Raw genomic sequence first — 12,441 nt, forward strand, 5'->3', positions numbered from 1 at the left:
CCTCTTGTTCTACAGCAGTGGCTCCCAAGCCTGGCCCTGGAGCCACCCCAGCCAGTCAGGTTTTTGGTATATCCACAATGAATATTCATACTAAACTCTAAAACTGGGCTGAGATATAATGATTTCACAATATTAACAATCACAAAATTATACAAATTTCATATATAAAAATGCCATTCTTTATTAAAGAAATATTTAAAAATGAATCTACTGTTTATCCTTCTGAGAAATCAAACTGTGCAAACTGTTGTTCTGCCAACATAAGTACTGTATACTGCTCTTAAATGACTAAATAGCTGCATAACATTCACACAGTATATATATGTATAACACTTGTTATAGCAGTTCTTCAATCAGCTCTTAGAAAATTGAACTAAACAGCACACATTGTCCTACTGATACTTGAAGACGTATTGTCATTGCATTTTTCCATTATGACGACGATGGATAATCTTCTTGATAAATTCCAAACCAATCCTATGGATGGATATGTCCCAGTGACAAACTAGAGAGTTGTACTACCAAATTATGCAGAATTGGTATAATCCAACATTGACTGCTCTACATCTTATGTCTCTCGTCTCGAAATGCACACATTTCGCCAAACTCGGCATCTTCAGGAAACAAGACTTACAAGCAGTGTAATAGAAACATTCACATCTATGAGTTAGTAGTTTAACCTACAAGGGCTCCATAAAAGAGCTCCTGATGGCATCAGTGGAGGCAGTGATTGCAAATTTCTCTCATGAATATTCATTGTGGGTATCCTCAAAACCTGAGTGGCTGGGGTGCCTCCAGGACCAGGTTTGGGAACCACTGTTCTAAAGATTCGTATCCATCACTAAAAATGTTGCCTCATGTCCATTATTTAAACTTGCTGTGAGGTGCCTGCAAGCAGTTTAAAAAAAAAAAACAACAACTCCCCATTGAATTTTTCTTTAAAAACATGGGACTAAATGTGGACTAAGTAAATTGTACTTGTGGGTCTTTGCACCAGTCCTGAAGAAGAGACAACTGAAAGCATATATGGGGATTTGAAAATGAAACTCCCACGCATGACTGGCTAACTCCACCCCTTGTCTCTACGGATAGCTACTTGCACTGGGAAACAGGTGTTGTTACTCACAAAGGGGAAGGCAATTTTCAGTCCCTCACTTTACCCAGATGACTTCTTCCTGTCCTTACTATATTCTTCTAGTGATGCCAAATTGTGACTATACTTCCAGATAATGTTCTGCAAGTTACCGTTTCCTCAGAGGGGACCTATCTCCCTCCAACTTCCCACTTAAAGCTTAAAGAAGGCACTGCAGTGCATTTCTTTAGAAAACCTGTTTGGCAACTAGAGAAAGGTGCAGGTGCAATATTAATGATACTCCAAGCAGCAAAAAAAAAATATATTTTATTTAAGGCTTTTAATATTCTTGTAGCAAATTCAGTTCTTTGCAGCAAGAGATTCCGCTGCTTCAGTGCTTGAGATTATGCTTACAGTATGTGGTGATACCATCCACTTTTCCTCATTATCATCAGCAGCTCCCATAAAATCACTGAAAGGCTTTGTTTTTAAACAATGGTATGAGCTTACCTTATCATAAGGTAAAAGACCTTTTAAAGGAAAACGTAGAGTTGTGGGATCCAGTTTCCAGGAATTACATATAGCCCCAGAGTTGTTCACGACTGGAAGAAGGCTGCAACGTCCTACACCATACAAAATATAAAAAAAATTAAGTCTTGGAAATGGTTTAGTTTGATAACTCTTATAATATGCACCTCTAGTTGGGCTATAAATTAAACAGGAGTAAATGCAAGCCATATATAAATAAGAAAAACATCTAAAGCATACAAATATAAAATCTAAACAAACATTAGCACTTCTAGAACTTCCATAATAAAAAAACAAAAACAAACAAACAAAAAAAACACTTGTTTATCACAGTTAAGACTCCAAAGATCTAATTTACTAAAGCTTTATCTCTATTCTATGGCTGTGGAGAAGAACTGAATTATCTGGGTCACGGTCTGTTACTGGTTTATCCACACAGGTGGACAAAATGCAATAAACAGTGCCATTCTGCATTTTTAAATCTAGAAAACAAGGAATTAAAAAGGTGACTATACAACTGGGCGCTCTAACAGTTATGCACACCTTGCATGCATAAGTATGGTGTTAACTGACCCACACAAATGCAGTAAGCGTTATTCTATAAAAGTGCTAACAATAACTGCAGGGGGGAAATATATGTGGCCAGATCATGGGCATGTCTGAACTTCCATGATGTAGTGTATCTAGATTTCCAGAAAGCTTTTGACAACGTTCCTCATGAGAGACTCCTGAGAAAACTGAAGAGTTATGGGATAGGAGGCAATGTTCTGTTGTGGATTAGGAATTGGTTTCTGTCAGAGCGTAGGATTAAATGTCCATTTTTCTCAATGGAGGGTGTTATTTAACATATTTATAAAGGATCTGAAAATCGGAACGACAAGTGAGGTGATTAAATTTGCAGATAACACAAAACTATTCAAAGTTGTTAAAACACATGCAGACCGTGAAAAATTGTAGGAAGACCTCAGGAAATATGAAGACTGGACATCCAAATGGCAGAAGAAATTTAATGTGGACAAATGCAAAGTGATGCACACTGGGAAGAATAATCCAAATCATAGTTACCTGATGCTGGGGTCCACCTTGGGAATCAGCACCCAAGAAAAGTATATAGGTATCATTGTAGACAATCTGAAATCTTCTGTTCAGTGTGCAGTGGCCAAAAAAGCAAACAGGATGCTAGGTATTTCGTACATTAATATAAAGACAACTATCTATATAAATAAAATCCCCCCTCAGACGTTCTGAAGCTCACTCCATCTGTCCTGAACTCCTGTCCTCCTGGTAGGCTAGGCTATTCGGACTACTACTCACCCTCAGTCTCAGCCACGCCCCATCTGCACATAAAAAGCAACCTCAACATTCTAAACCACACTCTGAGGCTTCAACAGTTCGTATGTTCGAAGCTCTGTAACCATTTTTAAGCACACTACATCTCTGCCCCGCCCTGACCAATCAGAGAAGGGAGGAGTGTCACAGCTGCACCGCTCTGACCTATCAAAGGGAACTGAAACAGGAAAAGGGAGGAGCGTCACACCGAATGACGGACCTATCAGAGGGAAGTCAAATAGAAGAAGGGAGGAGCATCAGAGGCCAAGGGGACGGCCCTATCTACGTCTCATAGGTTTCCTTGCTTTCTTTTCAGTGTATTGCAGCTGCAGCCACTTAGGTAAGTCTAGCAAGCTTGTCAGCTACTGAATACAGAAAGCAAAAGATAGCATGTGGGAACTTGCTCCATTTTGTTCTCTGGAATGCAGTGATTATTATACACAGTGCTTTTTTTGTAGAAAAAAAGGTGCCGGTACTCATTGTGGGCGGGGTCACCACACATGGCACCGCCCCTATTATAGCCACACCCACATTAGCCACACCCCTTTTACCAGCCATGGCGCATATAAACAGACATCATTGAAAATATTATACTAGTATAGGAGAAAAAATAATGTGATTTTTTTTCATTATAAATAATTTCTGTAAGCTCTTACAGCTCCGGTATACCCAGTGCAAAATAAGACAAATTCCAAACACTAAAATGAAAATAAAATGATTTTTTCTACCTTTGTTGTCTGGTGACTTTGTTTTTCTATCCATATTGGTCCCAGTCTCTGATTCTGCTGCTCTCTATCTGTTCTCTTAACTCCGTTTCCAGGGCTTTCTTTCCATTTATTTCTTTACTTTCCTCCTTTCTTCTTCTTTTGTTGCCCTGCATCCATAAGTAAAAGCTGGGTCCTCCTCCATGGAATTGACTGGAGGAGGTATAACATGGATCCAGCTTTTGCCTATTTTCTCCATCCATGTGCAGTTTTTCTCCTCTTCCCTTTCCCTCATCTCCATCCATGTGCATCTTCTTTTTTCTTTCCTCCCCTCCATTCATGTCCAGCATTTCTCATCTCTCTTCCCTCCTCTATATCCATATAAAGCAATAATTCTCTCTCCCCTCTCCTCCATCCAAGTCAGCATTTCTCCTCTCTCCTAGCCAACTCCTCCATCCATGTCCAGCAATTCTCCTCTATCTCCTGCTCTCCTCTCCATCCATTTCTAGCATTTCTCCTCTCTCTCCTCTCATCCATGTCCAGCAATTCTCTCTTCCCTGTCCAGCGATTCTCCTCTCTCCCCTCCATGTCCAGCAATTCTCTCTTCCCTGTCCTCCCCTCCCCGTCCAGCAATTCTCCTCTCTCCCCTCCATGTCCAGCAATTCTATCTTGCCTGCCCTCCCCTCCATGATCAGCAATTATCTCATCCCTGCCCTCCCATCAATGTCCAGCAATTCTCTCTCCCCTGCCCTTCCCTCCCATCCCATGTCCAGCAATTCTCTCTCCCCTGCCCTTCCCTCCCATGTCCAGCAATTCTCTCTCCCCTGCCCTTCACATGTCCAGCAATTCTCTCTCCCTTGCCCTTCCCTCCCAGCCCATCCAATGTCCAGCAATTCTCTCTCCCCTGCCCTTCCCATGTCCAGCAATTCTCTCTCCCCTGCCCTTCCCTCCCATTGATTTCCAGCAATTCTCTCTCCCCTGCCCTTCCCATGTCCAGCAATTCTCTCTCCCTTGCCCTTCCCTCCCATTGATTTCCAGCAATTCTCTCTCCCCTGCCCTTCCCTCCCATCCCATTGATTTCCAGCAATTCTCTCTCCCCTGCCCTTCCCTCCCATCCCATGTCCAATTCTCTCTCCCCTGCCCTTCCCATGTCCAGCAATTCTCTCTCCCCTGCCCTTCCCTCCCATCCCATGTCCAGCAATTCTCTCTCCCCTGCCCTTCCCTCCCATCCCATGTCCAGCAATTCTCTCTCCCCTGCCCTTCCCTCCCATGTCCAGCAATTCTCTCTCCCCTGCCCTTCACATGTCCAGCAATTCTCTCTCCCTTGCCCTTCCCTCCCAGCCCATCCAATGTCCAGCAATTCTCTCTCCCCTGCCCTTCCCATGTCCAGCAATTCTCTCTCCCCTGCCCTTCCCTCCCATTGATTTCCAGCAATTCTCTCTCCCCTGCCCTTCCCATGTCCAGCAATTCTCTCTCCCTTGCCCTTCCCTCCCATCCCATTGATTTCCAGCAATTCTCTCTCCCCTGCCCTTCCCTCCCATCCCATTGATTTCCAGCAATTCTCTCTCCCCTGCCCTTCCCTCCCATCCCATGTCCAATTCTCTCTCCCCTGCCCTTCCCTCCCATCCCATGTCCAGCAATTCTCTCTCCCCTGCCCTTCCCTCCCATCCCATTGATTTCCAGCAATTCTCTCTCCCCTGCCCTTCCCTCCCATCCCATGTCCAGCAATTCTCTCTCCCCTGCTCTTCCCTCCCATCCCATGTCCAGCAATTCTCTCTCCCCTGCCCTTCCCTCCCATCCCATTGATTTCCAGCAATTCTCTCTCCCCTGCCCTTCCCTCCCATCCCATGTCCAGCAATTCTCTCTCCCCTGCTCTTCCCTCCCATCCCATGTCCAGCAATTCTCTCTACCCTGCCCTTCCCATGTCCAGCAATTCTCTCTCCCTTGCCCTTCCCTCCCATCCCATCCTATGTCCAACAATTCTCTCTCCCCTGCTCTTCCCTCCCATCCCATTGATTTCCAGCAGTTCTCTCTCCCCTGCCCTTCCCTCCCATTATTTCCAGCGATTCTCCGCCTCTCCCCTGCCCTCCCATCGACGTGCAGCGATTTTTCTGTCCCTCCCCTGCCCTCACCTCTCTCATATCCAGCGATTCTTCGTCCCCCAGGGTCCTCCTTCACTGCCTGCCAGCCAGCGTCGGACTCAGAAGCGAACGGTGCAGGCAGCGATTGGCTGGCAGCGTCGTAGCTTCCCTTTGCATGTCCCGCCTACAACTTCCTGTTTACGCATAGGCGGGACTTGCAGAGGGAAGCTACGACGCTGCCAGCCAATCGCTGCCTGCACCGTTCGCTTCTGAGTCCGACGCTGGCTGGCAGGCAGTGAAGGAGGACCCTGGGGGACGAAGAATCACTGGATATGAGAGAGGTGAGGGCAGGGGAGGGACGGAAAAATCGCTGCACGTCGATGGGAGGGCAGGAGAGAGGCGGAGAATCGCTGGAAGTAATGGGAGGGGAGGGGAGGAGGAGTAAAAGGTGCCGGTACGCCGTACCGTTGCGTACCGGCACAAAAAAAGCACTGATTATACAAATGGTCTTGCTTTCATTATTTTGGTAGGGGCTGCCTTCATGACTGTCCACAGTCCCCCCAGTCCTGACACCTGACAGGGGGGACAGGGAAGGACACTCACTGTCTCACATAAGCACTCGCACACACTCATTCTCACATACACACACGCTCTCTCACAGACACACTCACACCCACTTGCACATTCTCACTCTCACACAGTCACTCTCACAGACACTCTCTCAAACATACACACTCCGCGCAAAACCTTGCTAGCGCCCGTTTCATTTCAGCCAGAAACGGGCCTTTTTTACTAGTGTCTATATAAAGATATTAAAAAACAATCTTTATTTTAAAAAAATATATAATAACATAATCTTATTACCCCAAACACTGGTGAACTCTACAACTGTTTTTATTCCCCTCACTCACTATTCACATGAATGACTTTATTTATTAAAGATAATATATTGACACCATACAAATTTGGGGTAATAAGGTTATTTTATTATATAATTTTTGAAAATAAAGATTGTTTTTTAAAATATCTGACATACAGTTAAGTCTTTATATTAATGTATGTTTATTAACAATTGCAGACTTTTTATAATACTGATCCCTTCTAATTTGATTATGTTAATCACATTATCACTATTGGTCATTATATCTTACCTGTTTTATTTTGTGTTATGTAAATAATTCTACTGACCTATCTACCTAATTTCTTACACAGTAATATGTTAAATTAGACCATACCTCTTACTCTGTTTATGATTATACCTTTTGCAACATAGTGTAAGCCACATTGAGCCTGCAAATAGGTGGGAAAATGTGGGGTACAAATGCAGCAAATAAATAAAATAAATAAATATACTTGAGTCCTTTTGTGATATTATTTATGCTAGGTATTTCGGCCTCAGCAAGGTACTGCTTACGAAGCTTATTCGAATAGGTAAATCTGTGGCTGTACTGAAACTGTTTTCTACCAAATAAGGGAGACTGCAGATCTTCATCCAAATTCACATTTAATATAATAGATGACAAATGAATAAATCAAATGGAACACCCCTGGATTAGGACTCTATCCATATAGAATGAGTCTGTGTCTGTAATCTAATCCTCTCCCAGAGAGGAGAAATTGTCAATGACCGATAATGAGGTACTCGCAGACTAGCCCCAGTAGACAGCACTTACAGAAGAAGAAGCAGGAGCAGCGGTCCACAGTAACAGCAGCACAACCAACATGTGAAAAATCACTATGGCTTTTTATGTTTGAAAGGGATACTAAGTCGTCTATGCTACCTCAGTGTAGATTCTTCAGGTACTCTCTATACACACTGGATGAATTAATAAGGAATATTTCTAACAGCTCGTTGCCAAGTCCTTTCCTGTTTCTCTTCAGAGATTACTCAGAGGAAGGGGGAAAACCTGCTCCTCCCAGGATACCCTGAGGCAGGCAGCAATGAGCAGCATCATGTGCTAAGAGCAGCACAGGTGCTTACAAAGGTTAATCACTGAGGACCACTGAAATACAGGGACCTGGTCCATTTTACACAAATCAAATGTACAGATTTGAAATCCATTTCATATATATACAGCAAAGACTGTCCCATGTAAAGGGGCCAGCACATTAGGAATTATTAGTAAAGAGATGGTAAATAAGATCAAGAATATTATAATGCCTCTGTATTGCTCCATGGTACAACCTCAACTTGACTACTGCGTTCACTTCTGGTCGCCGTATCTCAAAAAAGATATAGCAGAATTAGAAAAGGTTCAAAAAACAGCGACCAAAATGATAAAGTGGATAGAACTCCTCTCATATAAGGAAAGGCTAAAGAAGTTAGAATTTTGTAGACCGCAATCATATCTCCCCCACAGCCGTCTCTTTTCCAAACTGAAGAGTCCCGAGTGGTGTAGAATGGGTAAAAGTGAATTGATTCTTTACTGTTTCAAAAAGTACAAAGACTAGGAGACACTCAAGAAAGTTACACGGAAATACTTTTAAAATTAACAGGAAAAAATATTTTTTTTTCACAACAAATAGTTAAGCTCTAGAACTCGCTGTCAGAGGATGTGGTAACAGCAGTTAGTGTATCTGGGTTTAAAAATGTTGGAATAATGTATTGTATTTAACATGCATTGTCTGTCGGCAATGTTTTTCTCTGTGATTGCTCTGTGACCTCTGATGTGAATTGCCTAGAGAGGTCACACCCATGCAACTTCCTGTGGGGGTTGGGCACAGCACAGCACATGGAGCTCAAGGTCTCTCCTAACTGAGGATCTATGGTGTGAGCATCCATTACCATCTAAGCACATGGAAAGAGCTGATAATCCAAATGTATAGTATTATGTTTATATAAGCCTGTCTGAATATAATCTAACTACAAACTGTGAGTAAACAGATGTTTTGTTACTTCAACTTTAAAGTGACTCAGCAGTGAATTATTCTGGTGTGTATGTGAGAGAGATGAAGAAAAGAAATTAACATTTCTAAAGCTGAAGCTGTGTGTATAAAATCTGCTAATTATTTACTACAAATAATCCAACAAAAGGGTTATGGGCCCAGCCCAGGAATTGAAAAAGGGAGAAATATTACCAGGCAGTGAAAAAGCCACATTTTTTTCTCTTAAGTTTTAAAAGAAAGATTCAGTCTGTCTCTCTCTCCCCCCCACACACCAAACAGGCTAAGAAATGGCTGAGGGAGGAAATTCACCATTTTTCTACTCTCTCAAGGTGCCTAAATTAACTGAGTTTAATTATCAGCAGTGGGAACTAAGATTCAGATGTCTCCTTCAAGCAAAGAAATTAAGTATATGTTTAGACCAAAACAGAACAGCTGAAAATATGGCTGAATGGGACAATGCAAACTATTATGTGAAGTGCATGTTTTTGGAAGCTCTCTCAGAGAAACAAGCCATATTGGTGGAGGCAAAAGATACAGCAAACAAAATTTTATATAAACTGAGAACTATGTATGCAACTACATATGCAAAACAGCAACCAATTTGGTTAGCAGAGTTAAATGAGACCAAATTAAGGGATAAAAGTAAATGTAATGATCACATTATGCATCTTATGTCTTCATTTCAAAAGTTAGAACTTTCTGGAATTCCCATGTGTGATGCATTGAAAAGAGCATTTCTTTTTACCTCACTATCAAAGAAGTTTGATGTTTTTAGGTCTGTAAATGAAGCCATTGAAGGGCAATCTTTTGAACAGGCAGCATCAAAACTGAGGCAAGAATGCATAATTAATGATTCTGAGGAGATGTGTTCTCAAAGACAGTCAGAGAGAAATGAAACAAATTTCTTGGCAAAGAACAGAGGAAGGCGGAGCTATGGGAAAACTCCACCCAAGGGCAAGCTGATTTGCTATTCATGTGGAAAGGAGGGACATGTATCTAAATGGTGTAAGGAAACACAAAACACCCCCTCTAGCTCACCTAAGCCAATGGAACAAAAGAATTTTCCAAGCAGGACATGTACAAAAGACAATGATAAACATAAGAGCTTTCTAATGGCAGAAAAATCTTTGACTATGGTAAATAATAATTCAAATGAAAGTACTTGGATTTTGGATTCGGGGAGCACATGCCATTTAACCAATTGTAAGGATTTCTTTCAGGAAATGAGTCCAGAAGAAGGTATTCTTCAAACTGCAAACGCAGGGACTACTCAGATCCAAGCAAAAGGCATTGGATTCTTAAAATGCAAAGTGTCTAATGAAGTTAAAGAAATTCCTGTAAGTGATGTCTTGTATATTCCCCAAGCAGTTTGCAATATGCTTAGTGTATCTACATTAGATAAGAAGGGATTTGCAATTCATTTTGAAAACAGTAAGTGCACAATCTCTAAAAATGATGAAGTGTATGCTGAAGCTTTTATGCATAATGATGTTTATAAACTGAGCATTTCAGGTGAAGCCTCACATCTGGCGCAAGTAAGGAAGAATGATGGTAAATGTAGTCTGGAAATCTGGCACCGCCGCCTGGGACATCGTGATTTTAAGATGGTCCAGGATCTTTACAGTAAGCAACTTGCCACAGGCATTCAGATAAGTGCAGATACTGGTAAAATGGAGAAATGCATAGACTGTGTTACTCAAAAAGGTGTGAGACCCTCATTTCCTGCATACACAGGAAATAGGAGTAATAAAGTACTGGACTTAATACACAGTGACTTATGTGGACCGTTTAATATCCCATCATTGGGAAATAACAGATTTGTGCTAATATTCTTGGATGATTTCTCTAGATATTGTGTGGCCTATTTGCTGAAAGAAAAAAGTCAAGTCACAGACATGCTGAAGAAATACGTAGCCATGGTGAGCAATAAATTTGAAAGAAAACCAAAGGTTCTTCAGACCGACAATGGTGGTGAGTTCACTTCACAAAGCATGCGCACATTTCTAGAACAAGAAGGCATTCAGCATATCACAACAGTAGCTTATACACCAGAGCAAAATTCTGTTGCAGAGAGAAAATTTAGGTCACTTGTGGAAATGACCAGGTGTATGCTGTCAGATAGCAATCTCCCTAAAAGACTATGGGGGGAAGCCATTCTCACAGCAGTGTACCTACAAAACAGAATGCCAACTAAAGGCGCTGAGCGCACACCACATGAGACATGGCATGGTAGGAAGCCAAACCTGTCACACATAAGAACATTTGGAAGTACAGCATATGCTCATGTACCAAAGCAAAGAAGGCATAAGTTGGATTCCACAACAGAAAGGGGCATTTTAGTTGGCTATGCTCCAGGACACAAAGGATATAGAATTTTGAATCTGAAAACTGGCATTGTTGGCATAAGACATGTTACATATTTTGATGAAAACAAAAGGGTTGATAAAGGCTGGATTATCCCAGATGAGCCTTATCATCCAGAATATGAAACTAGAACCATAATAGACATGCCAGTGTATATAAATGCCATACCAAGGCAGATGTCTGAAAGCAACTCATCTGTATCTAACGAGGAACAGGCAGAGGAAGCAGACACAGAAAGGATCATTGAAGAAGACAGTACAGTTGGAGAAGGGGAATCAATTGGAGAAGGACTCTCAGATTTAGAGGATGCGGAAAGGTCGGACCAACCTGTTGTCAGACGCTCATCCAGGGAAAACAAAGGTGTTCCACCCCCAAGACTGTCTTACCTAACAAAGTCAGCAGAAGCTCAAGAGCCCTTAACATGGGATGAGATTGAGAAAATGCCAGCAGAAGAAGCTGCTGAATGGCGTAAAGCTGCACAAGAAGAAATTGATGCATTGCATAAAAATAATACTTGGATTCTTACAAAATTACCTCCTGGCAAGAAAGCTATAGGATGCAAATGGGTATTCAAGTTAAAAAGGAATGCACAAGGAAAAGTGGAAAGGTATAAAGCCAGATTAGTCGCAAAGGGATATCTTCAAAAATATGGAGAAGATTTTGATGAAGTGTTTGCACCTGTAGTGAAACACACGACAATTAGAACACTTCTGAGCATTGCAGTCTCAAAAGGCATGCAAGTCAACCACATTGATGTGAAAACAGCATTTCTTCATGGAGATATAACTGAAGACTTGTACATGGAACAGCCAACAGGTTTCATAAATACAAAACAAAGACAGCTAGTGTGTAAATTAAACAAAGGTCTTTATGGATTAAAGCAAAGTGCAAAATGTTGGAATGACAAATTGCATGAAATATTGACAAATTTAGGATTTAAGCAAGGTGAAGCAGATAAATGCTTGTACACTAGGTGCAGAAATGGACAATATGCATACATTTTAGCTTTTGTTGATGATCTGCTCATTGCAAGCGAAAGTGAGCAAGAGTACAAGGACATTGTAAAATATTTAAACCTGAATGTTGAGATAAAAGAACTTGGTAATGTGTCATACTATCTTGGTATAGAAATTGAGAAACAAAATGATGGTTCTTATCTTCTAAGCCAGAAGCAGAAAATAAATGAGCTTATTGAAAGTTTAGGTATGCAAGATGCCCAAGTTGTAAGCACTCCCATGATCACTGATTTTCTGAAGGATGAAACATTAAGAGAACCTTTACCAGATAACATCCAATATAGATCAGCCATAGATAAGCTTTTATATCTGACTACCACATATAGGGCTGATATAGCAAATGCAGTAGGAATTTTGAGCAGAAGGGTCAGCTCACCTACCAAATCAGATTGGACTGCAGTTAAAAGGATGGTAAGGTATTTAAAAGGTACCATTGATTGTAAATTAAAGATTTCAGCCAA

The 12,441-nt window shown here is 41.5% G+C and overlaps 1 protein-coding gene across 3 annotated transcripts in view; it reads right to left on the bottom strand.

Annotated features, from left to right (window-relative positions):
- MED23 (mediator complex subunit 23) overlaps positions 1 to 12,441 on the bottom strand; it is a 261,969-nt gene that overhangs the window by 207,608 nt on the left and 41,920 nt on the right. For all 3 annotated transcript variants that reach the window (XM_030196548.1, XM_030196549.1, XM_030196547.1), the window contains exon 9: positions 1,583 to 1,695. In XM_030196548.1, coding sequence (XP_030052408.1) covers positions 1,583 to 1,695 — 113 coding nt within the window. The remainder of the gene's footprint in view (positions 1 to 1,582; positions 1,696 to 12,441) is intronic.

The sequence above is a fragment of the Microcaecilia unicolor genome, chromosome 3 (assembly GCF_901765095.1).
Source record: "Microcaecilia unicolor chromosome 3, aMicUni1.1, whole genome shotgun sequence".
In the NCBI taxonomy this organism is placed as follows: Eukaryota; Metazoa; Chordata; class Amphibia; order Gymnophiona; family Siphonopidae; genus Microcaecilia; species Microcaecilia unicolor.